Source organism: Epinephelus fuscoguttatus, linkage group LG6, assembly GCF_011397635.1.
Source record: "Epinephelus fuscoguttatus linkage group LG6, E.fuscoguttatus.final_Chr_v1".
NCBI classification, from domain to species: domain Eukaryota; kingdom Metazoa; phylum Chordata; class Actinopteri; order Perciformes; family Serranidae; genus Epinephelus; species Epinephelus fuscoguttatus.
The window spans coordinates 10434973-10459903 of record NC_064757.1 but is presented as its reverse complement, the minus strand read 5'-3'; the positions used below and the strand labels follow the sequence as shown (position 1 = coordinate 10459903).

General features: G+C 39.9%; 3 protein-coding genes across 3 annotated transcripts; 2 read left to right on the top strand and 1 right to left on the bottom strand.

Moving 5' to 3' along the window:
• Positions 1 to 580: 580 nt before the first annotated feature.
• p2rx4b (purinergic receptor P2X, ligand-gated ion channel, 4b) lies at positions 581 to 5661 on the top strand. The gene is made up of 12 exons (XM_049577780.1): positions 581 to 761; positions 934 to 1081; positions 1250 to 1321; positions 2740 to 2812; positions 2921 to 3017; positions 3108 to 3188; positions 3298 to 3439; positions 3973 to 4109; positions 4186 to 4279; positions 4379 to 4444; positions 4542 to 4646; positions 5512 to 5661. The coding sequence occupies exons 1-12, from the start codon at positions 619 to 621 to the stop codon at positions 5542 to 5544; spliced, it is 1191 nt and encodes a 396-aa protein (XP_049433737.1). The 5' UTR covers positions 581 to 618; the 3' UTR covers positions 5545 to 5661.
• Positions 5662 to 6067: 406 nt separating this feature from the next.
• On the top strand, positions 6068 to 11835 carry gucd1 (guanylyl cyclase domain containing 1). Its single transcript, XM_049577782.1, has 6 exons — positions 6068 to 6541; positions 6647 to 6731; positions 7277 to 7442; positions 7548 to 7639; positions 7744 to 7985; positions 10530 to 11835. The coding sequence occupies exons 1-6, from the start codon at positions 6535 to 6537 to the stop codon at positions 10619 to 10621; spliced, it is 684 nt and encodes a 227-aa protein (XP_049433739.1). The 5' UTR covers positions 6068 to 6534; the 3' UTR covers positions 10622 to 11835.
• Positions 11836 to 13025: 1190 nt separating this feature from the next.
• Positions 13026 to 17874, bottom strand: upb1 (ureidopropionase, beta). The gene is made up of 10 exons (XM_049577781.1): positions 17525 to 17874; positions 16577 to 16748; positions 15333 to 15420; positions 15157 to 15251; positions 14921 to 15079; positions 14672 to 14841; positions 14269 to 14350; positions 13848 to 13890; positions 13285 to 13439; positions 13026 to 13152 (listed from the first exon to the last, which is right to left on the bottom strand). The coding sequence occupies exons 1-10, from the start codon at positions 17626 to 17628 to the stop codon at positions 13069 to 13071; spliced, it is 1152 nt and encodes a 383-aa protein (XP_049433738.1). The 5' UTR covers positions 17629 to 17874; the 3' UTR covers positions 13026 to 13068.
• Between the last annotated feature and the right edge of the window lie 7057 nt (positions 17875 to 24931).

Below are 24931 nucleotides of genomic sequence, written 5' to 3'. Positions count from 1 at the left end.
TCATGATACAACAACGAAAGTATTCAAATACTAATACATACAGTAATATGGTACTGCAGTCAGACTAAGTCCTTAAATTTGTTACTACAGTATGTATTCTTACACTTTTTCTCTTGGTCTGTTACACAAAAAATACCAGTGACAACTTTCAGATATACAAAATGTAGCTATGAAACACTGGTGAAAGGACAAGGACTACTATTGGGAGTATTTACAAATAATTTTTGTTGAAGTGATAATGTCCTTGCCAATTCCACTCTGCCCTATTTTATTATACCCAGTGTATGTGTTTTAGGTTCTGTGGATCATTTAAACAGTGCTGCAAGGACCAAAAGTAGATATAAAATTCACCCTCTCCTTTCAGCATGTGATTATGACACTGACCAACTGCAATTTTATTTTTGCACTGACTCATCTCTGACTCTTTTAGTACAGCCAAAATATGTACAAAGTTTAGAAAGTGCTTGTCAAGCCTATACTATATGGGGGTTGTATAATTATGTCCACTACATGTAAAACATAGGAAGGCCAAGATGATTTGAATACAATGATTTGAATAATGGCAGCTATGTCCACTCATCGTTATTGCATCCTCCATCACTGGTGAGTGGTGCAGCAATGAGCAGGACTTCAGGCTGCTGCAACAGCTGTCTGCACTACACATTTGATTATGAAACACCAAAAACACTGGTTATTCCGAACTTTGGGGTAGGATGTGTCTTCAGGTTCACCCAGCTTCTGGTGGTGCTGTATGTGGTGGGGTAAGTAACAAATGATGATGAGGGGAAGATGGTGTTACCATTGTGCTGGGTTGGGATTTGGTTGAATGTTGATTTAAAGCTAAAGTAGTCATAAAGTACTGTTGTAATGAGCCTAGAGATGTGTTATGATTCGATTGCCTTGTTCAGGTGTGATGCAACTTAAAACCTGCAGGTATGTGTGTGTGGTGCAGAAGGCCTACCAAGACACAGACTCTGTAATCAGCAGCGTCACCACCAAAGTGAAAGGTTTTGCCTTCACCAACACATCTGACATGGAGCCCCGGTTCTGGGACGTGGCTGATTATGTTATCCCATCTCAGGTATTTAACCATACAAACACACACACACACGCACACAAACTTTATCACCCCTCTCCATTTTAACTTGTCATCCGTGGTTTATGGCATGGCGATTAACTGATCGACACAGTTTGTTCTGCTGCGACTGTGAGTGAGACAGCCTCCTGACATTTCTCCTCTGTCTTACAGGGCAGTAATTCATTCTTTGTTTTAACCAATATGGTTGTCACCCCCCGTCAAACTCAGTCACGTTGTCCTGAGGTGAGTCACTGATATGTTACTGCTGCTCAAACTATTTTCAGGTAAGCATTTTGTGTTGATTTACAACATTTCATTAGAGTTTAGGCTAATTTGTAGTGTATCTTTTATACTCTTAAGGGAAGTAAGGGTTCCAAAAGGGATCTTCCTACAGAGCTATGGTTCTGAGGAAAGGGTTCTTCAAGAGTTCTCTGTAAATTAAGCGTTTCATTAACAACCCCTTTCATCCTAAAGAACCCTTTTTAAAGAGAGAGTTCTCCAAGAATTGTAAAAATCACCCTCAAATGTTCAAATCTTTACCCATGTTTCAAATTCTTTTTTTTAAGTGTAGATGTCTCTTGAATCCCCTTAATCGATTCATTTTACTTGTGTTCTTCAACAGTTGATAATCTTTGCCATCATTTCATGTCATACAATACCACATAATCTTCTTTTTTTAATTTTATTTAATTTTGTTATGTTTTTTGTTAGGAGTACCTGGTATTTGGCATTTCGCATTTGATAATTTTTTACCAAATTTCAGTTCCCATCCCTAAAAAACAGTAGTGATGTCACCAAATCTTCACTCCCTAAAAACATGATTGTAAATCATGATTGTTGTGAGTTATGCTGGACCACATCAGTCCCAGCCATTTTAGAAGCCTTGTGTGATGTAAAAATGGGGCTCAGACTCTGATCATAAGCATAGATATTTTTCATGACCAAATACAAACTGTATCAGACATTAAGTCGAGTTGCTCTGTGGCAAATAACAGACACACACAAGTCCTTGATGATGTAACTACTTCAATGAGTGCTTCAGTAACACTTTAATGGCTACTCTGCGACAATATAGTTGCTCATGCTGTTGCAACCCTGCATAAGAGTGTAGAGTTGCAACTAATGATCATATTTTATTATTAAGCTGTCAGTTACTGTCCCAACAAACTGAATGATAATCAAGCATAAATTGTCAGAAGCTTATTCAAAAAATGTCACAAGTTCCGATAGATAGAAAATAGAAAACCCAAACATACCTTAATTAAATGATGTAACTTAATCCACTTTTATAAAGCTGGAACCAGTAAATATTTGACTAGCCATGCTAGTGACATAGCTGTAGAGATGGCAATATCTTTCTGTCCTCCATTATGGTCCAGACTGAAATTTCTCAACAAATATTGGATGGATTGATAAATTCACTTTGCCTGACGGCTTTGGTAACTAAGCATTAATGATGGAGTCTTATGGTAAAGTCATAAAAGTTAAGGTCAGGACTAAGATGGGGGCTCTACACATTATTTAGATTCACTGTAACTGTTCAGCTTACAAAACACCAACCTGCTCAGGCCAGTAACTTTACTAAAGAGGCGTTCTGATGTAGACTTATACAGGCAGGGTCATAACAACTGACAGAATAACACTGGTGATTTCTCCTCCAGCTTCCAAACCTATCAGCTGATTGCGTAGACGACTGTGACTGTATTGAAGGACACAGTAATCCTCGAGGCAATGGTAGGCCTTCCTCACCTTGTGGCATCAGATCAATATGTGTTAATTCACCTGCTGTAAGAGATGTGATACCACACAGAAAACACCCATTGACATTAATCTTCCACTCAGGCATACAGACAGGGCTGTGTGAGAACTACTCCACAACTGCCCGGACCTGTGAAGTGCTCTCATGGTGCCCCCTTGAAATAGACACTAAGCTGCCTGAGTAAGAATATATCCAATGTTATATGTTAATGTTAATATTTAAGTAACTATAGTATGATGTAGAGATGGCTTGACCTGTTGTTTCCCACAGACATGCACTGCTGGCTGCAGCAGAGAACTTCACTGTGTTGATCAAAAACAGCATAACGTACCCAAAGTTCAACTTTCACAGGTCAGAGTTTGTGAATGTAAAAGAAAGGCTCTTATCAGTGCAGTTTATGCAAATATACTGTTTTATTGTGTGCTATTGTATCAAATGTTTGACTTCCTTCCTTCCCCAGAAGAAACATACTGTCACAGATTAACTCCTCATACCTGAAGAGGTGTGAATTCAATCCTACAACAGACCCTTACTGTCCCATATTCCGCCTTAAACACATTGTTTCAGAAGCCGGGGAGGAATTTCAAGACATGGCTCTGAAGGTACGCCCAGAATTACGGGGATAGTTCGGATTTTTTGAAGTGGAGTTGTATGGAGCACTAATTCATAGGTAGTGTTTTACCAACTGTAATTGTCGGTCAATACACCCCCAGTTAAGAGAAGCAGCAGGAGTGCAGACACGAAAGCTAAGCAATCTACTGTTTTGGACGGGGGCAACATATTTTAGCCACCTAAACAAGGACCCACACAAAAAAGTCTACAAGAGTTTAAGTGTACGCTTTATTGACCGTATGTTCACGACTCTACCTTTCCATCAGACAGCCCATAGCAGTGGGGAAGCAGCTGTATCTAATACACTGACTATGGATAAGTACCTCATACAAACCCATTTCAAAAGATTGGAGCTATCCCTTTAAATATGACACCCACGTTTCATAATTTTCATTGCTATATAAGTTACCCCTCTACACTTCCTTATCTCTTGTAAAGTCTTTTAAAAGTCATTTAAGTGTCATATATGAGTAAACGTGTACACAGTTGGATAATGAATGAGTTTTATTTTATGTTCATAAAGGGCGGTATCCTCGGTATTATTATTGACTGGAGCTGTGACCTTGACTGGTGGGCAGGGAAATGTTACCCCAAGTACAGCTTCCGCAGGCTGGACAGCAAAAATCCTGTCAACAATTTGGCTCCTGGATACAACTTCAGGTGAGAGCATTTTTAACAAACACTTGCTGATAAATGGATTTAGATGGGAAATAAATTTAACAAGCACTGCTTTTAGGTTTGCAAAATACTACAAGACCCAAGATGGAGAGGAAACTAGAGACTTAATCAAAGCATACGGGATCCGATTTGACGTCATTGTATTTGGAACTGTGAGGCCAAATAAATCTCTAAATTTCCATGACTTCATCACATAAATGTGTGTGTTCTCTTTGCTCTGACAATACCTGGGGGGCTCTCTTATCTTGCAGGCAGGAAAATTTGGAATTGTACCAACTATAGTGAACTTGGGTGCAGCATTATCCTTCCTCAGTTTGGTAAGAAGACATGTTCAGTCCTGCACTTGTTATATGATGAAAATAAATGCCTTTTTCGATAACAAGACAGAATTTGAGTGGGTTTTTTTCTCCACAGGTTCCAGTGGTTTCTGACTGGTTTATGTTGACATGCATGAGTAAACGAGATCTTTACAGCAAACAAAAATCCACATATCTGAATGAGGACGCTGAGACTGAATCAGTAAGTGACTGATCCTTTTAGTTTCACATTTTACATTCCCCGCTGCTTACAGTAGGGTGAAGTCTGGTAATGTTGGGCACAAGAAAACCACCTAAAATTCTGAAGATTATCTCAAGTGTTACTTTTAAAACTTGTTATGTATCTCTGTTATATTTCTATGCAAAAAACACGTTGCCAAGTAAAATACTCTAGAAACTTTAGACCTTCAAACATACCAAGAACCTCTACCTCACTCCAATGACGTGTTCAGGTAAAATGGGACAGTCGTGTTCATTTACTTTTAAAAAGTTAATTAATTTATGTGTTCAGTCATAATTTAATAAATCATTTATGTAACCTATCTATTCATTAAAAGAGATTGTCTAGTTTTTTTTTTTTTGCTTCCCTCATTTTTTTTTGCTGCCGATTTCCTTGGTGCCATATCGCCTACACTGGACACATCTGTGTGTGTAACAATGACGGCTAGTTCTGGATTCAATCAAAATCCTTTCCAATAAAGAAAAGTGTTGTGAAAATACTTTGATTGTGATTCAAACTGCTTTTAAAACCATCCTACAACCATTTTCCTTGTTCTACGCTATTGTTTCAGCTGCAGCACTCCTATTACCAAGAGGAGAAAATCAACATGCCACATGGTTTACCTTGCAAGTTCAGGGACCAGTGACATAAACGATGCAATAACATGTTTAATGACAGGCTGCAAACATTTAAAGAGCCCAAGATGTCACACCCTATTTGTCCCATTATGTCTGATATCCCACTTTAACCTGACTTCACCCTGATTATCATTAAAATAAAATGCTTATTTTTGGGGGTCAATCATGATTTAAGATTTAATCTGTTTCTCTCTATTTTTATAATACAGGTGTCATTGGGCACCAGCTATGGAACCCAGTAGCATGGACACATCAACATGGGAACTTTTTTTTCAGCAGAGGGATCTGAACCTGCATTAATCTTCAACACCACTTGATTTCTTCAATAAAATTGGTTGCATGTGTAAATGTTATAAGTAGTATTAAAAAAAATGTTATGAAATTACCCTCTCGTCTCAGTCATATTTTCCAAAGGGTAACACCACCTAAATTAAATATTCCCACGTGTTATTTCCAGTTCCCAACCCAAGTCCCTATGGACTGAGCTACGGCAATAGACATTGAATGGGAGCCTGATTTTGTGGACCCACAGAACATTTGTTTTCTTTTTTTTATATCCAAATTAGCTTTATCATGTTGTAGTGTTCTCAGTTCTGAGACAGAAAAAAACTCAGCACATTCCCCTGGCTGCTCTCAGTGTCATTAACATCCTTCATTGTCTGTGGAGCAGCTCCAAACTTTGACAAAAAAAAAAGAGTTTTTGGATTTGGAAGACAGTTGTCCATGTTTATTAATATTTTAGACTGTCTTAGACCATAGGAATAACATGCATGCGTTTTGAAAATGGGTCCCCTTTGAGGAGATGAGTCCTCCACACCGCACGGGGGCAGCATTACTTTAAGTGACAACACAACCTAACACAAGAAGCCTCCCAGTATGCTAGCAAACAACAGAGGAGTGAAGCAAAGCCTTTTAGTCAGAGCCCTCGTCACCACAAAAAACCTGAAACTAAATATAGTTTATTTTTAATCCATTATTTGCTTAGTTAACTAATAACTGTATGAGTGGCGGTGGTGTGCGTCGATGAGTTCACCTCGCTGTTTAACCAGCGAAGCAGCCAACAGACTAGTTAACACTGTTAGCCTGGCAGCTAAAGTTACATTTGGGCAGCTGGTGTCTTTAGGTTAGCATCCATGAGGAAACCCAACCACTGCTAAAATGCTGTAAACAAGACCGACTAGCTTGTCTTATGTTAGCTAGTTGGCTGCTTGTCTAAGGAAGAATACAACAGAATGACAGGTGAGTGACACGACCTGATGTCAAGGAGCTAACACTGTTTTTTTATAGCAGCGTTACTTTACATCTTCAGAGAGACACTAATAATAACACCATGGGTTTTCTCAGAGGATGCCGTCTTGCTGAATGTTCCTGTCATTCGGCAGCTGTACCACTGGGACTGTGGGTTAGCCTGCTCCAGGATGGTCCTGAAGTAAGTGCACACAAAACTTGCTAACATCTTGAATCATAAGTATTAATCAGTTTGCATTATTTACTCTGTCAGAGGTGTCCTGAATAACCACAGTCTTCGTTATCATCATGCAAGTGATATTTAATAACGATAATACATTGTTCTACATGTGTAGTGTAACACGGGAGCACAACAGTTAAAAGGCAAGTTTATTTATACAGTTCTTTTCCTGCAACAATGCAATTCAGAGCGCTGTAAATCCTGGGGCGTCGGTGGCTTAGTGGTAGAGCAGGCGCCCCATGTACAAGGCTGTTGCCGCAGCGGTCCGGGTTCGAATCCAGCCTGTGGCCCTTTGCTGCATGTCATCCCCCCTTCTCTCTCTCCCCCTTTCACGCTTACCTGTCCTGCCCAAAAAAATATTTAAAAAAAAAAAAAAAAGTCTCTCAAAATCCTGTATGTTCTGAAGGTGATTGTAGGCTGACTTTGTAAATTGTCATAATGTAGCTATTCAAGTTCAGGTATAAAAACACAGGGATTCACTGTCTCTAACTGTCCAATCTTGGCAGGTATCTCCATCCAGTCAGTGATGAGGAGTTTCAGAGAGCATGCTGGGATCTAAAGCTGACGGAGAGTGTGTGGACTATAGACCTGGCCTACCTCATGTGCCATCTAGGAATCAAACACTGCTTTTGCACACAGACTCTGGGTGTTGATAAGGGCTTTAGGAATCAGGTACTTTTCTGAGTCAGAGCTACCATTGCTGTCCTAACCAGATTTGAATTTTCAAAGTTCTGTGAGTGTGATAGTGTATTTGTTGTCTTTTGGTGTGGTTTGCAGTCCTTCTATAAGAAGCATTTTGACACAGAAGAAGACAGAGTGAATGAGCTCTTCCTTAAAGCAGAGAGCAAAGGTGTGATGGTGAAGAAATGGTGAGTTTTGTGTTAATACTTACACACTTGGATAAACCACCCGCTTTTGCCTTAGACTAAGTTAACCTAACCTCTGACATGTATTTGTGGGTGTCTTCTCATAGCTCAGTGACGGTTCAGGAAATACAGTCCCATCTGGAGCAGGGCCATGTCGCCATAGTGCTGGTCAACGCTGTTGTCTTGACATGTGAACTCTGCTCATCGCCTGTCAAATACTGCTGCTTCCTGCCTGTGGGCCAGAAGTGTTTCTGCAGGAAGCCAGAGTACCAGGGTCACTTTGTGGTAGTGTGCGGCTTCAACAGGACCACTGGCTGTGTGTTTTACAACAACCCTGCATATTCTGACCGTGAGTACCCTCCTGTGTCCAAAGCACAACCAGAATGTGGTGTAACTATATTTTGTTTTCTGCTTTTTCGCGATTAATTATATCTGACATAACAGTTTGCGTTTCAAACTGTTGGTCAGACAGCACATAAAATATAAAGCGATCACACCAGGGCTCTTACAACTTGACAACTTCAACTTTCAACTTTCAGCTTTCAACTTTATTGTCCCCAAAGGGAAATTTGCTTTGCAGGTAGGTAAAAAACAAACACATAAAAAAACAAAGAAAGCACATTCACACAAGTTTTGACACGACACTGAAGGGTAAGTACACAAATACCCTGGGGGGCGACTGAGAGTAGAGTGTAGAGTGCATCATAACTGTTCATTTTTTAAAATTTAAATTAAGTTGGGTAATGGCTTGTGTTATGAAGGAATTTTTCAATCTGTTTGATTTTGCCTTTGGCAATCTGAATCTCTTGCCAGAGGGTAGGAGTTCAAACTCGGCATGGAGAGGATGATCAGGACACTGTATGATGTCCCGAGCCTTAGATTTTACCCTCCTGCTAAATATTGTAGGCAGATCAGGTAATGCAACACCAATGATTTTGCTGGCAACTTTAACAATGTGTTCCAGCCTCTTTTTATCTCCTAGTGAGAGGCTGCCAAACCAGGAGATGATGGCAAAAGCCAGGACCGATTCAACTATTGAATAATAAAACATTGACATCAATTTGCTGCACATTCCAAACCGGTTCAGCATCCGGAGGAAGTGCAGTCGCTGTTGTGATTTTTTTGTACACAATGTCCGTGTTTTCATTAAAGGACAGCTTATTGTCAATGACCACACCAAGGTACTTAAAGGTTGTGACTCGCTCCATAGTCTCCTCCTTAATTACTGTTAAGAGTGGTGGGTTCGAATTCCTTCTGAAATCTATGCACATGTCCTTGGTCTTTGTCACATTTAAGTTTAAAAAAGAATCATCACACCAGTGAATAAAATCATCCACCACTGGTCCAGGAGCTGTGTCCTCCCCCTGTAACAGACTCACTATGACTGTGTCATCAGCAAACTTAAGTACATGTCTATCTGGATGTGAGCTTCTACAGTCGTCAGTGTACAGGATATATAAAATAGGTGAGAGGACACAGCCCTACGGAGAACCAGTGGAGGAGAGAAGGACATCAGACAGAGCACTGTTCGCTCTAACATGTTGTGATCTGTCTGTTAAGAAATCTAAAATCCATCCAACAATACTGGGGCACAAATTAAAATTTGATAATAATTTGGAGGCTAAAATATGGGGCTGCATTGTATTAAAAGCAGAAGTAAAATCTAAGAACAGTAAATGTGCATGGGTGGCCGGGCCTTCAAGGTGTTTAAAAACAAAGTTAAGAAGGGTTAAAACTGCATCATCCACCCCTTTTTTACTCCTATATGCAAATTGTAGGGGGTCTAAGGTGTCCTCGACAGTGTCCACCAGCTCTCTTTTAATAATCTTTTCAAAGACCTTCATAACCAGTGAGGTCAGGTCTATAGGTCTGTAATCATTGATGGACTTTGGGGATTTAATTTTGGCCACAGGCACAACTATCGACCTTTTTCACAGTTCAGGGACCGTCTGCTGCTCTAAGGAGCTCTTGAATATGTGGTGGAAAATAAAGGACAGTTGATCTGAACAGTGTCTGAGGAGGTGACCTGAGATATTGTCAGGGCCTGGGCTTTTGTTAGTTTTGGTTTTGCTAAATAAAATCCTGACAAAGCAGTCAAGCAGGTCATAATTGCCGAATCTGTCAATATGTTCTGAAAGAAGTACATTGGACAGATGGTTTGTGGAAATACAATCATATCCCTCTTCTCCTCTTATTGCATGGTGCACTCACCAGAATCAGACCAACCAATCAGAGCCAAGGTATCCCTAACACAGCTGTCAATCATGTCAGTCACTTCTCATGAACTGCAGTCAAACTGTCAAACTAGGCAGCGCTGATCAAATATGAATCAAGATTCTTACTGCATTGGCTATTTCAAAATTCTGGCCACATGACCTTCACGTTTTAAAAAATATCTCCTAAAACTCTGTTTGTGTGGACAAGAGGTCAAAACATAGAAGAAAATATATTTTTTCTAAAATATCTGTATATGTGTAGACAGGGCCAAGAGCATTTTTCAGTCCATTTTATTTTTAAGCTTCAATTAATGGTTTTGTCAGTAATGTAGACTTTTTAGTTAACTCCAAGGTATTACTTAATTTCTCACGGGTATGCACGGTTTCATGTTAACAGGAATATTAATGGAATGTATGTATTCATCAGCCATGTAAACAGCTTAGCGAGAATTTTGTCTTTTTCAAAACAAGGACAAACTCCAGAACATTTTGTGCATATAAACGTAGTCAATGTGACACTGAGGAAATGTAGATAGACATTACCATGCTGCTAGAGTGGCCAAAAAAAAAAAAAAAAGACAATTAGCTGCTTCTTCAGCTACTATAATCCTCTGACTGCTGCTGTAGTGACAAGTATGTCTATGGTTTGGAACTGTGTATGTGTGTGTGTTATTCAGGTGTGTGCTGCACCAGCGTCAGTAACTTTGAGGAGGCTCGGCGGAGCTATGGGACAGACGAAGATATCCTGTTGATCTTTAAGGAGAGTTGATGTACAGCGATGATGGGTTTGGATTTCACTCTTCCTCCGCTCATCATAGTAGAGATCTGATGCTGCAGGTCGACAGTCCTGGACTAGCGGCTCCTCCTGTTGTCACAGATCCCCTGGGCCATCCTCTCCGGTGCTAATAAGACCAACTGCTGAAATGAATGCTGCAGATTCACCGCTCTTTTTCCCTCTTATATAGTCAGTACCACTTGACTCCTAAAGGATTAAAAGCTGGGGTTTTTAGTAATCTAAGTAATTTTAATTTTTTTATCCACTTGTTTTGGGGACGAACAGATGGTCTAAATGGATTTCATCATGTCTTTGTTAAATTTTAATTCTGATATTGGAGCTATTGATATCTCAAATTGTGAGTATTTCAGACTTGTGAAACTACAGTGGATGAAATGTGGGAATCATGACATAGAGTAGGAATTACCCGAAAATAGTGTGCACATAATTCAGGGCCAATGATGACATCCAGTTTGTCTTGTTCAGTGTTGAAGTCTTTAAGAGGCTCATCAGCAGCCACCAGCCTCACCTCCACTTGCCTTTTAGAAAAATCCTCCTGACTCACCTCTGTCACTTTTTATCCTGATGATTCTGTCAACGCGGAATACAGGAAGTAGTTGTGTTTTGAGTGTCTCAGGTAATTAATGCTCTAAAGTGTGACATGTGCATTAAATGACAACTAGTTCAATGCAATACCTCATAGTTTGTCTATGGGGCTCACTCTGCCTGCAGAAGAACATGGACAGTGGACTGATGTACTGAAACATGAAGTCATCAGTTTAATTCACTTCACTGAGAAAAAAACAAAACAGTTCCTGTCGTGGTGTCGTGGCAACATGCTGGATTAACGGATAAATTGTATGGATGTTTTGACCATGTGGCAGAACAAAGGTGTAAATGTTGAATCATGTTCTCTGTTGAACATGGTGAAGACTAGGTTATTTGCTCATTGTCACTCTGTTTTGTTTTATAATTTTGGTATTATGTATACATTTTGCACTATACTTTTCAAACCAGACATAATTATGTGTTATTTAAATAAAATCAAAAATTACCATGAAATTGCTTTTCTGAATTTATGGAAAGTGATTTCTTCCTGGTTGTGCTTTTTTGTATGAACAAATGGCACATTTAAAACCACAAACTTTATTTTTTATTAAACATAGAGCTGCATTTATTATATGTTGTGAATAAAGGATTTGAACATATGCTCCATCCTTGTCATTTCTTTCTGGTAAATGAGTATTTAACGAGGCACTTACACCTTGAACCTTACCATATGCTGACATTTTTCCAGAGATTGGAGAAATAAAATCAGAACTGAGTCCTGTTTTTCATTTGAGTTATTATGTAGCCTCTCATGACGATAAGCTAATATGATCCTGCTAATTCTCATGTGGTTAATTTGGTTCAAATTTTTAAATTTATCAATGGTAAGTGAAGTTATCTTAGACACCAGTACTCTTAATATTGTTAAGCTGAGGAGCCAGCTGTATCTTCCCTAAAGCATATTCTAACTATGAAAAAAACAACAAATATCTCCTCTTCAGTAGATTTTAAGAGCCATAGAAACAGTCATTTTTCTTTGGCAAGGACTTTTGAATTTATTAAACTTTTTGACATCAAAAAAGGTAATAATGAAGTTGTTCTAACTGGTATGAAAACAATGATATTTTTGTCTTGTGCATTCAGTATCCCAACATATGTTTGTACTGTGAGGTCACCAAGGTCTTTGAGCTAGAAACAACTTGTTAAAATGTTAATGAACCTTTACTCAAACAGTTTTGGATTTTAAAGAGCTGTACAGTATGTGATACTCAGAGCATTAATATAGCAGGAAACAACAATTCACAAGGAAGAAACAAACAAGTCATGCTACCCCTGTGTGTGTTGTAATCAAGCTTCTCTGGGGTTTATTGTAGTAAGCCGGTCCAGATGTGTGTGCATGTTAGTATGTGTATCCTACAGGCTAGCTTTTCACACCTATTGCCAGGTGTATTCTTCACCTTAGATTATATCTACATACGCAGCAGGTCACTGGTGTTCTACAGTAGCCCAGAATCGACAAATAAGACACTGCTCTAGATGGGGCCATTCACATTTTTGCATTGGCCACCATAGTCCTACTGCACACTCAGCACACAGGAAAAGTTTCAGTTCTGCAACCTCACCTCTAAATACCACTAAATCCTACACATTGGATCTTTATGTCAGCTTCTGGAAAAATCCAGGTTTGTGTCAAATGATATGAGGAAAAGTTAGTCATCCATGTATAAAGAACACTGGTTTGACTTTGAATTTTGTTTTCTGGGACAAAGTGATGAAACCAACGGAAAAATGCCATCAGTCTGACGTGAGCACAAATATTAACACAGACAATCAAAAGAAAAGAACTGCATTTTGTTTGCTACATACTTTAATCAACTATAGTGGAATATTATCTACTCCTTCACTATATTGGGTTTGAAGTCATGTCTGACAGCCTTGGTAAGTTCCTCTGCGTACTCAGGATATCTCCCAGTCATCTGCAAAGACAGGTACATTAATCAGATCGATTAACATTAGTCCATAAAAAAAATTCACTGAACAAACAAAACACAACCAGGTCAAAATGGGACATACAGGGACTCTGACATTTCTGCTATGGTAATATTTACCTTAAAACTCCATTTGTCACTGATTTGTCTGTTCAGGTTGAGATCCATTTCTACCACCAGCAGTCCGTCACGGGTCCTGGAGAGCCCCGGGGTGCGGCTGCCATCAGGAGCAGCCACATAACTGGATCCATAGAAATGTCCAAAGTCATGGTGAGCTGCAAAAATCAGGAAAGCTGAAATATTACTGAAATAATTCACCCTGAAATTAACATATACTTACTGTACTGTATGTTAGACCATTGACGGATAAAAATACTTACTGCAACATTATAAAACTACACATTCGTCGACTGAATTATGACTTTATTCATGTTAAAGACATTTTATTTATCGTGTGATTTTCTCAGCTGTTTAATTAATTTTTCAATTAATGTATTTAACTTTTGGTAAGGTTTCATCTGGTATACTAGACACAGGGTTACAGGATAATGATGTGTTTCTGTGCTGAATAACATTCAAGTTATCCTCAAAAATTAACGGACTTGTGCAAATGTATCAGTTCAAGATGCTTACAGAAAATGAAGCCCCCCCACCCCCACAATTGTAGGAAATAAATCTCTTACCTTTTTTTCCATCACCAGATGTGAACTCACTTTTGAAATGTTCCTGTGTGAAAGACGAGAATGCACATCAAATCACACAAGCTACCAACTGTGACTGTTCAGCAGCTGAGCAGGGCCATGACTTCCACTGACACCGAGGTCATGTCAGTTTCAGGGATGTGGAAGGTTTTGTGTAACTTTCAGTTTTGTGATTTCACTGCAGTGTATAAAAACTCTTAAGGGTTATTATCAGTGGCGATGAAATGGTTTCATTAATTGAAAAAATAGGTCTGTGACATATTTCACCATCTACATTGATCTGCTTTCTTTGCTTTATTTTTTTATCTCCAGTTTTGTGGCATTTACAAAAAAAAAAAAAAAAGGTGAAAAAATGGTGAATTTTTTCAAACCAAACCACACTGCAGTTATAGAGACGACTTACCGTCCCAACACGGTTGATTGCGCAAGTGAAACAGTGGTTCGCTATTGCTGCATTCCTGGCCTCTATAGACCACATGGGCTCACTGCAGATAAGAATAAATATTACTGTTAATGTACATAAATTGAAAGAACTTCCTTACTGTATATAACAACAGCAAAAGGTATAGTTTGGTAAAGCACAATATTGACAATATTAATTACATGTTGCACCTTTCCAAAATAATTTGTGTTCAGTTAAATCACCATACAGCATAAACAGTCATATTCAAGCACAGGAAGACTGCACACATTGCATAGAGGGGAGGAGAAACAGGGGGTTAATTGGATTTGAGCAGCTCATTTTTGCTGCAGTAACTGTTCATACAGCCATGCCAGAAATAATACTCATTCCATTTGTCCCTTACCTGAGAGCTCCCACAGTAGCTGAGGGGTTGAAGATAATCTCAGCTCCATTCATGCTGTACATGAACCAGTTAAGGGGGTGATGGCGCCCGTAGCAGATATTCACAGCTATGTTCCCAAACTGCGTCTGGAACACTGTGTGGCCAGTGTTGCCCTCCATATAATATGTAGACTGAGTGTGAAAGAAATACAGTTAACACAGCAGTTTGCCTTACTTAACACAGGTGCATGTACAGAAATCACACACACACCTCATTAAAGTCCCCAATCCTGGGAATATGGTTCTTCCTGCTCTTTCCCAGCACATTTCCAGAGTTGGAGATCACCACTGCTGTGTTCCACAGAGTGCTGTGCAGCTCCTCTCGCTCCAGAATTGGAGAAACAACTACCATGTTGTATTTTTTGGCCAGCTAATGACAGAATTACAGTGGTATTAGGCTTCTGTAGTAAAGCATATCATTGCACTGCGGCATACCTGTTATCTCACCTCTTGGCAGAAGCGTGTGGTGTTTCCTGCCTCAGCAGACTCTGCAAACTCTGTCCATGGTTCTTTCTCGCGGGTGCAGAAAGCAAAGGGCATGGCTAATTGGACAGCAAAAGACACGTTAGTCTCTTTTACTGGCTAATGTGTAATGTGTATTTCTGACTCGTTAAAGCACCTACTCCAGGTCTCCTGAAAGCAGACAATGTTTACACCACACATGGCTGCCACTTCAACTATTTCACCAATCCGGCTATGCATGGCATTGATCTGTGGAGGGGACAACAAGAGTGTGACTTTTACCTCAACAGCTTCAAGAAGAAATGCCATGAAATGTACAGCATCCTGTCTGTCGCTATTACACTGATACCACGACAAGGCTGTTTAGCCCCATTTCCACCAAAAACTTTGAGTATACCAAAAGTTTTTGCAAGTTTATTCAGTATACGGAACTACCTGTAGAACCCTACTGACATGTATCTAGACTGTAGATCCATTTGGTGTTTCTACCACAGACAGACAGACAGACAGACTCTTAAAAGTAGATGGAGCTGTTGTCACTCACTGCTCCGTCCAGCTTTTGCTGTATTTCCTCCTCACTGGTGATATAGAGGAATGTCTGTACCTTGTTTATCATCCATTTAACAGGGTTGGGCGCCAACATTTTTAGAACCAAAAAGAACAGGTTGGAGTGAGAGTCTCTCTTGATGGAATATTTAAAAAATAGTGGGTTTGTGCATTAAGTCCTTTACAAGCAAGAGCAGGGTGGTAGTGCTGCCAGAGCACACTGAAACTACGCTCTGCCATGTTTTTTCTCCAAATAAGGATTAGAATATATGCAAGTTAAAATGTATATACATTTTTTAAATGCTTAAAGATCCAAGAGAGAAAATAAAAACAAATGGAATTCTCAGAATTTTCATATTGACATTTAAGGTGTGTTGATTGATACATGTCATCAACTCGTGCATCATGCTCATACACTGAATAACATTACAAGTAAACATTCCACCTTGAAAGTTGCCTGTAAATGCTGATGTCAGCACAGTGAATTAAATTATTTTTTCTCAGTCTATAGCTGTTGCTAGAAGCAACAAAACATTCTTACTTTTTGCAGTTATTGTTTCCTGATGTATGAAAAACTTGCCATGGTATTAACTGTGGTTACATAATATTCAAAACCAGCCACAACTCACCCCTGAGTAAGAGTGACAGTTCTCTATTGACCAATCAACAGACTGCAGTGTTTCCAGCTCCACTTTTTCGGTACCCCAACAGGAGAGTGACCAAAATGGGGACGGTATGGAACGGTTCTATTGGTACCATGCACAACTTGTCACAACAGAACAGATGAATAACTGTTCTAATGCGTACTGAACTGGACTGCTTGGTGGAAACGAGGCTTTAAATGACCATGAGTCCTAACCTGGTCCAGGATGGGGGCATCAGTGGGAAGAACTATGTGGTGCTGAATGAGTCCCACGCGGATCCTTCTGGGTGGCCTCAGTTGTTCCTGTGCAGCTTCAAACCTGTAACCCTTCAACTCAAAGTCACGCTCGGAGGCAGCATCCACAGCACACGCAGGGAGGTCCAACTTCCTGTGACAGAGAAGATTCTTCATGAGTGCTCACACAATTGATGGACAAGCAAGATGAACTGATTCCTTGTAATGAACAATGCTAAACTTTTTTTTTTTCTGTGCTTTCGGGACTTTAAGTCAATAGTGAGAGGTGAGTTAAACCTTTGCAGGCTTCTGTGCATTCTGTATTCAGTGTATTCTTCTTAGACAATCAAATCAGTGCGTCTAAATGACAGAGTAGAGATCCTGGTCCTGAATATTACAGTCTGTAACAGAAATTTAGAGTGGACTCAAACTGACTAATGCGCTCAAGAAATTGAGCCAAACATTTGCTGGTTGCAGCTTCTTAAATGTGAAGATTTTCTGCTTTGCTTCTGTACATTAGTTGGTGAATTGAACATCCTTGGGTTTTTAACTGCTGTGGAACAAGTATATGACTACTTTGCATTGCACTCTGGGATATTGTGGTTTTTTTCACTTTTTTTTTTTTTTAACTTTATTGATAAAATGGCAAATCTGCCTGTGTACTTTTCAGCAGTTCACTCCATTAAGTGTGTGGCAAATATACGGGTGGGAGGCCCACTTGGACACAGAAACTACATGTTTTAAGTTTGAACTGTTTTGTTGCATAATCGTCTCTTTGGACAGGTTAAAGGTTGTATGTTGAACACTGCTGCTTGACCAAAGTCCACTCAGCAGAATAATAATTTACCAGGAACAAGCTAAATAAAAACAGCATGGTGAAAGAAAAAGAGTGATCACAACAGATAAACAAGTACTCTGACGACAGCTCACCTTGTGTCCTTCCCGAATAAGATACGTTTCACCTCTGACAGCTCGGCCTGTGGCAGATGAGACTCCAGAGACTTCTCCAGGGATTCAAACTCACAAGCGGACATCTCTGCGGTTTCACTGGGTATGCAGCTTCACAGCAGCGGCAGCACAGCTCAGGGCCTGGTGGGCGTTTTATCTGGGCGTTCACTCGTTATATAATCCTCAGTGTTTTCACCAAATCTGACGCAAATTCAGGATTTGGGGAGGAGGAACCCACCGTGTCTACCCAGTTGTTATAAGGAAATGTGAGTCATTAATTAACCCTGTGTAACCCCCGCCCCTGTGTATGTGCGTGTAAGGTTCAGAAGTTAAGTCAATTCACGTAGTATTTGAGTTAAAGCTGGGGTGGGCAGATATCCAGAAGAGGCAGGTCAAAAAGCAGCAAATTTATTTTTATATATATGTACCAGTATGATATGCCGCTGTAGTTGATTGCAGGCGAGTCTGGTGCCTTAGCCTATCAGTGTAGAGGGCGAGGGGATAAAAGGGAGGCTGTACCCCCCCTCTCTCCCTCTCACTTCCTGACTCGAAGGCCCGCCCGTTCTTCCGGCCTTCCGCTTCCTCCTCTGCTCTCGGTGCGGACAGGTAAGCGGCTGCATGGCGTGCAGGTTGTTCTTTTCAGCTCTCATTAGCCTCTGTGCTAAATGTTTCAAATTCTGTGTTTTGTAGTGGTCGATTGTGGTTACTTGGATGGCAGCGATTTTCTTTGTCAGCACAGGCACTAAGCGGACAAGGTACGGGCACCGTAGTGTTTACTTTTAGTTTTAACAGTAGCCTGTTAGCTCCGACGCTAAATACCTCACCTGTCCATTTTTCATAGCGGACCGTGAACGCATCACTGGCGCACCACCGACGTTCCGGTTAACACAGAGCAGCGCGTAACTTCTTCATCTCTCCCCTCATCGGGAAGACGCCTGCTGATCGGGATCGGTGGCTCAACTCTGGACATTAAGATAAGTGCAGGAACACTGCTGCTTCGCCTACCCTCATTGTGCGGTGGCGCTTTGCCTGGGATTGCTCTGTTGCCTTGCTGTATGGACTATTGGCTGTGCTGGCTCTCCTGCTTTGCTTGCCGCTTTATGCTTCGCTTGCGGCCGCTGCTACTGCTACGGTGACTACTTTCTGCAGGTTGCTGATCGGCGTGCGGTTCACTCACTGCCCGGACCAGACTGTGTGTGCGTGTGTGAGGACCGAGAGAGCGAGTGGATGGTCATCCGCAAGGACTGGTGGTGCGTGGATGAGTGAGTGTGTGCAAGGGGGGGTAGATAGGACTCGGTTATTTTTGTGTCTTTTAAGGTATTTTATTATATGGAGTTAATTGGTTGGTCACTTATCATTTAGTTCCATTGTAAATAAATGATTATGGTATCTGTTAATTTAGTACCTCTGGCCAGAGACCTTTTTCCTTAGTTTCTTTGGTTGTTTAATTTGCTAATGTTGAAATGATTTAATGTTTTTTTTTGTAACCTTTATGGAGTTTCAGTTCTAGACTGCTGGTATTTTCCTTTCGTTGTTGTTTTTTTTTTCTTTGTATTGAGATAACTGACCCTGTATATTTTAAAAGGAAAGCAAAAGATATGATCTGTATTGGAGTATATTAATTGTGTCTTCTGTCTCCTCGTAGCGCTGAGAGCCAACGGTGGTGGCGGTGTCCTGGGTGTGGCTTCCCTTGGTGTGCTGTGATCTTGGATTTTGGGTTTTCGTTGCAAGTCACCTTTTGCTGTGTGTGCGTGTGGCACGTACGTGTGGGGTGTCCCTTTTCTTTATCATTTGGACTGCTCACCCTGGGGTGCCCCTCACCGTTGGTAAGTCCCAGTCACTGAGTAGCATCTCAATTATTTGGCTTATTTTTAAAATACCTTGAAATACCTTTTAAAATACTTTAATTTTTTTTGTATGACCAATCTGTAATAAACTTGTTAATTGTTTTTGCTACCTCGAACCACGTCTCCTGCCTTTCCTTGTGTTACTTACCTGCGTGCCTTTCTATTACATTTACCTTATTTACAATTCCCTGGGTGCAATTCCCAGGGTGGCGTTGTTGGCTTCCTTCTTCAACCCTAAAAGCCTAATTGGTAACATAATATTGGGCCGGCTTTATCATTAACCCCGCAACGCCACATATATATATATATATATATATATATATATATATATATATATATATATATATATATATATATATATATATATATATATATATATATATATATGTTAGTTAGTTAGTTAGTTAGTTAAATGCTAAATCTAAATGTTTTGGGTGAAACTAAATATTTAGCGAATATGCAAATTTACACTGCCGGTCACCGGAAGTACCAAAATAAAAGCTCGAGATGGTCAGACTGTTTATAGAATCAAATAACGAATTAAAACCAACTTATCGGGGGAAATGGACACTTGAACATACATTAGCGTGATAATAGCTACCTAAAATAACAAGAAACGTGTTTGGAGAAATTTTATTTGACGTGTACTTTGAGTTGTTAGTGTCCCTTCGGAGGGATTAACAACCTAAGCTAAGCTAACAACCGTCAGTTCTTAGCCCCGTTAGCGGTGTCTGTAATGACTCATTAACTCTTAAACGGTCCGTGAAAAAAAATATTTTTTTCCAGTGGATGTCTTAGTTACAACATGATTGAGCTAGCAAAGCAGTTTTGTGTTGCGATGTGTGGTATTTATTCAGTTTTGGGAAATCACGATGTCTAGAAAGCACCAGTGGCCGCAGCAGCAGCAAAGCTAACATCAGGACGTCATCTGTTAAATGTCTCCCATTGGGAGACATTAAACCACTCCACTTAGCTCAATCATGTTGTAACTAAGACATCCGCTGGAAAAAATATTTTCTTCACGGACCGTTTAGAGTTAGTGAGTCATTACAGACACTGCTAACAGGGCTAACAGTTAGCCCCGCTAATCTACGATAACCATGTTATTAATTTCAGACCGTGATAGTAATGTTTGTTCAGTCATAGTGTTTATAGGCTTTACAAACACCAGATTAGTCTAAACGGTGATACAGTGACGTGAAAAACGTGAGATGTGCATATATATGTAGCTAAACTCCGCTGGTTTTCTACCTGGAAGTATTTGTAAACAACAAGGTGATTCCCTCCGAAGGGACACTAACAGCTCAAAGTACACATCAAATAAAATTTCTCCAAACACGTTTCTTGTTATTTTAGGTAGCTATTATCACGCTAATGTATGTTCAAGTGTCCATTTCCCCCGATAAGTTGGTTTTAATTCGTTATTTGATTCTATAAACAGTCTGACCATCTCGAGCTTTTATTTTGGTACTTCCGGTGACCGGCAGTGTAAATTTGCATATTAGCTAAATATTTAGTTTCACCCAAAACATTTAGATTTAACATTTTAGATTTAGATTTAATATTTAGATTTAACATTTATATTTATATTTAGCATTTAGATTTAACATTTAGATTTAGATTTAGATTTAATATTTAGATTTAGATTTAATATTTAGATTTAACATTTAGATTTAGATTTAGATTTAGCATTTAGATTTAATATTTAGATTTAACATTTAACATTTAGGTGCCACATTTAATATTTAGATTTAACTATTTAATGTATTTCTAAGTTAACAAATATTGCTGTAAATGTGGTAAAAGGTGACGTTAAAAAAATCACAATACTTTTTTAAACATTGTTTGAAGCTAAATGTGGCAAAATGTTGATGTTATTTTCAGCGTGAGACACTTTACAAACGGCACCCCATATGTTCTTGGCAAATTATCCAGTTTCTTATCAGTGCAAATTGTTGTATTCTAAATGGGAGAAATTACCATAATAATGATTTTACATGTGTGTCATCTAAGGGGCTGTCAGTGTGTAGGAGCCATGAATGAATTCAGAGGTATTTTTGTAGGTGTATGACAGTTTAAATTTAAATATTGGTGTTTGTTATTGTTTATGATATTATTTAGGCTTTTTTGTGATTATGTTGATGAGGGAAGTAGGTCATATGGATATGGGCGGGGATATTAGGTTAATATAGGCACCTGCTCACCTGTGTGGCCAGAGAGAGAGAGGGTGAGCAGGGTCGCCGTATTTTTTGTTGACCGCTATTTTCTTCGATCACTGTGATCACTTTGATTATGAGTTTGTGCACAGTATCATGAGTTGATTATTTCTTTTTCGTTAATAAAAAGTTAAACTTATTTTTTTCGCATCTCAGTGATTTTTCCCGTTAAGCGCGTCAGACAAAGGAAAGGCCCGGCTGCAGCCTCTCAGCGACTCTTTGTTTGTGAAGTCGCTACATTTTTGTCAACAAAAAAGGCATTAAAAGGAAACATCATCGGACAGCGCAACGGATCAAAGGATCAAGAGGACAAAAGAGGAAGAGGATTCAATCAAACAACCATCGGGGATAAAAGACGGAGGTAGGCGCTGGCTGTTAAACAGATTTGGAACCGCTGGCATAGCGAACTACAGCCAGGTAAGCTCACCTGTGGATGCGCATGAGGCTGTATATTAATGGAAGGAATGCGCTTGCATATTGACTGCCGTTTGTTCATTGGGAACCATGGCGTGATGGATTGAGGACTGAATCCTTCTGCACCGGCGTTATCATTATTGCAATACTGGTGCTGAATTTATCTCCATGCTATAAATGTGTGAATCTTCGCTCTGTCGCTCTGAAGTTGCTGCTGCTCTGCTGTTACGTGGGATGATGATTATTGGATGAACTTCCTTTTCTTCTGTGGATGTGGTTTAAATGCACAAACAATATATTGGAAAAAATCGAAAAGGAAATCAATGGAGAAAATGAGTCAATAAATGCTGCTGTTGCAAGTTTTGAAATGGATGTGTTTTAAAGGCACAAACTGAAAAAATCAAAGTGAAATCAAAGTACAAAAATGAGTGAAACAAATGCTGGTGTTGAAATGGAGTGTGGGAAAAGAGAAACTAAACTCACAGCCAAGGCCTGGGTAAATAAAATAGAAAAACTTCAGCATGAACGCAAAATCATTGTGAATAAAATAAAAGGGCTTATACTGAAATGAAAACGCTTATGAAAAGCAAGGAAAATATCTCACATGTTCAACCTCATCTGGAGAATTTAATTCAACTTTGTGAGAATGCTAACATGTCACATAATGTGTTGATTCCTCTTCTGCCTGAGGACGAACAAAACAAACAAAATGAATGGTTTGCGGCATCATGAAATATAGTAACACATTTGAAGAGGATGTTAAAAGGTGGCTGAGTGAATCTGAGGAGCCACAACAAAATAACAGTCTTGGTCAATCGGATCCTGCTGCAGTCAGTGAAGGAGTGCTTCATTGTCCAACAGAGGATGAACATCAGGCACCAACTCAGGCTGCGTCCATAATCATGACAGAGGGCATGCAAGATAACATAAAACCGAGTGACAGTGTATCAAATGTGGGAAACAACTCTGCTATTGGAGGAAAGTCTGCTGTTTCTACTGCTTCTTCTGCACGTCTTAAAGCCGAGGCTGACTTGGCAGCATTAATGGCAAGACAGAAACTATTGAAGGACAAACATGAACTGGAGGAGCAGGAGGAACGGCTGAGGAGAAAGAAAGAGCAGCTAAAATTGGATGAAGATATTGCAGCGCACATGGCTAAATTAAATGTGTTACGATCTCGGAGCATTCTAAGTGGAAAGGGTTCTTTAGCCAAGCGTTCTGATGGAATGAACTCTTACCTGGAAAAAGGAAAATCAAAACCAAAGGCTCTCAATGTTAATGCGAATGCATTTATTCCACAAATGTCACTGAAACAAAAGGAAACCAAACATCCAGGAGCAAGGCCTAAAGAGAAAACTGCACCTCAGTTCATTCATTCTGAGCCTGTGTCAGTTAATGAACCCAAACAACATTCAGTGAATCACCATGCTAATGAGAACACCCAAATTCAAAATGAAGATATATGGAATGCAGGATTTGGATCAAAAAATGAGGATCACAACAATATGCTGGGAATTATGAGGAAGCAAAATGAAATAACTACGCTTTTGATACAACAGCAATGCCTCTCATCGTTGCCAAAGAGAGAGATCCCAATTTTTGATGGTGATCCATTAAAATATCAAGCGTTTATTAAAGCTTTTGAGAATGGTGTGGAAAGAAACACTGAGAACTACAGTGACAGACTCTATTTCCTGGAGCAGTACACTAGAGGTCACCCTAAGGAACTGGTTAGAAGCTGCCAGCATTTTAATCCAGAGAGGGGCTATGTCAAGGCTAAAGCTCTACTGAAGGAGCATTTTGGGAATGAACAGAAAGTAGCGGCTGCATATATGGAAAGGGCTCTTTCATGGCCTCCCATCAAAACAGAGGAGGTAAAGGCTCTCCAGGACTACAGTCTTTTCCTCAGAGGCTGTTCTAATGCCATGGAAGGGGTGGAATATTTGCATGAGCTAGACCTGCCTGCCAATATGCTCGCAATTATAAGGAAGTTGCCTTACAAATTCAGAGACAAGTGGAGAACTGTAGCCTGTGAGCTGCAGGAGAGGCGCAACCAGAGACCTACATTCAGTGACATCACCAATTTTATTGAGAGACAAGTGAAAATCTTGACTGACCCAGTGTTTGGAAATATACAGGATGCTCCCCCAACAACAATAAATAAAGGTGTAAACAAACTCAAGCAACAGCTTGTTCTGGAATGAAAGGAACCAGCTTTGCCACCACTGTAGTTCCTGTAGAAAATAAAACTCAGCCTAGAACCAAAGAGAAGGAACAACTTCAAGCGGCAAGGAGGATGTGTCTTTGTTGTGGAGGAGGACACACATTGGATTCGTGTCCTCAGTTGGAGAAAAGACCCCACAAGGAGAAGATAGGCTTCTTACGAGAAAGGGGTGTCTGTTTTGGCTGTTTGTGTATAGGACACATCAGCAAAGATTGCAGAAAACGTATTTCTTGTGCAAAGTGTGGTCTACTACATCCAAATGTTCTTCATATCCCTCCAAAGGCAAAGGTAAAGGACTCTGATCAAACAGAAGGGAAATCAGAGAAACAGTGGACAGCACCTTGGTGTCAAGCGGTCTCACTGGGGCTGGTGATCACGATTGTAAACTTCCCATAGTTCCTGTACAAGTTAAGTCGAAGAAGGGCAGCAAAATCATTACCACCTATGCTTTCTTGGATCAAGGAAGTACAGCAGTATTCTGCACGGAGGCACTGTTGCATAAGCTGGACCTCACAGGAAAGAAGGCACGTATTCTCTTGCGGACCATGGGACAGGAAAGGGTGGTAAGCAGCCATATTGTGTCAGGACTGGAGGTGGCTGGCTTAAACTGTGATCATTTCTGCGAGCTGCCCAAAACTTTCACACAGGAGTGTATGCCTGTCCACAGTGGGAATATTCCAAGACAGAG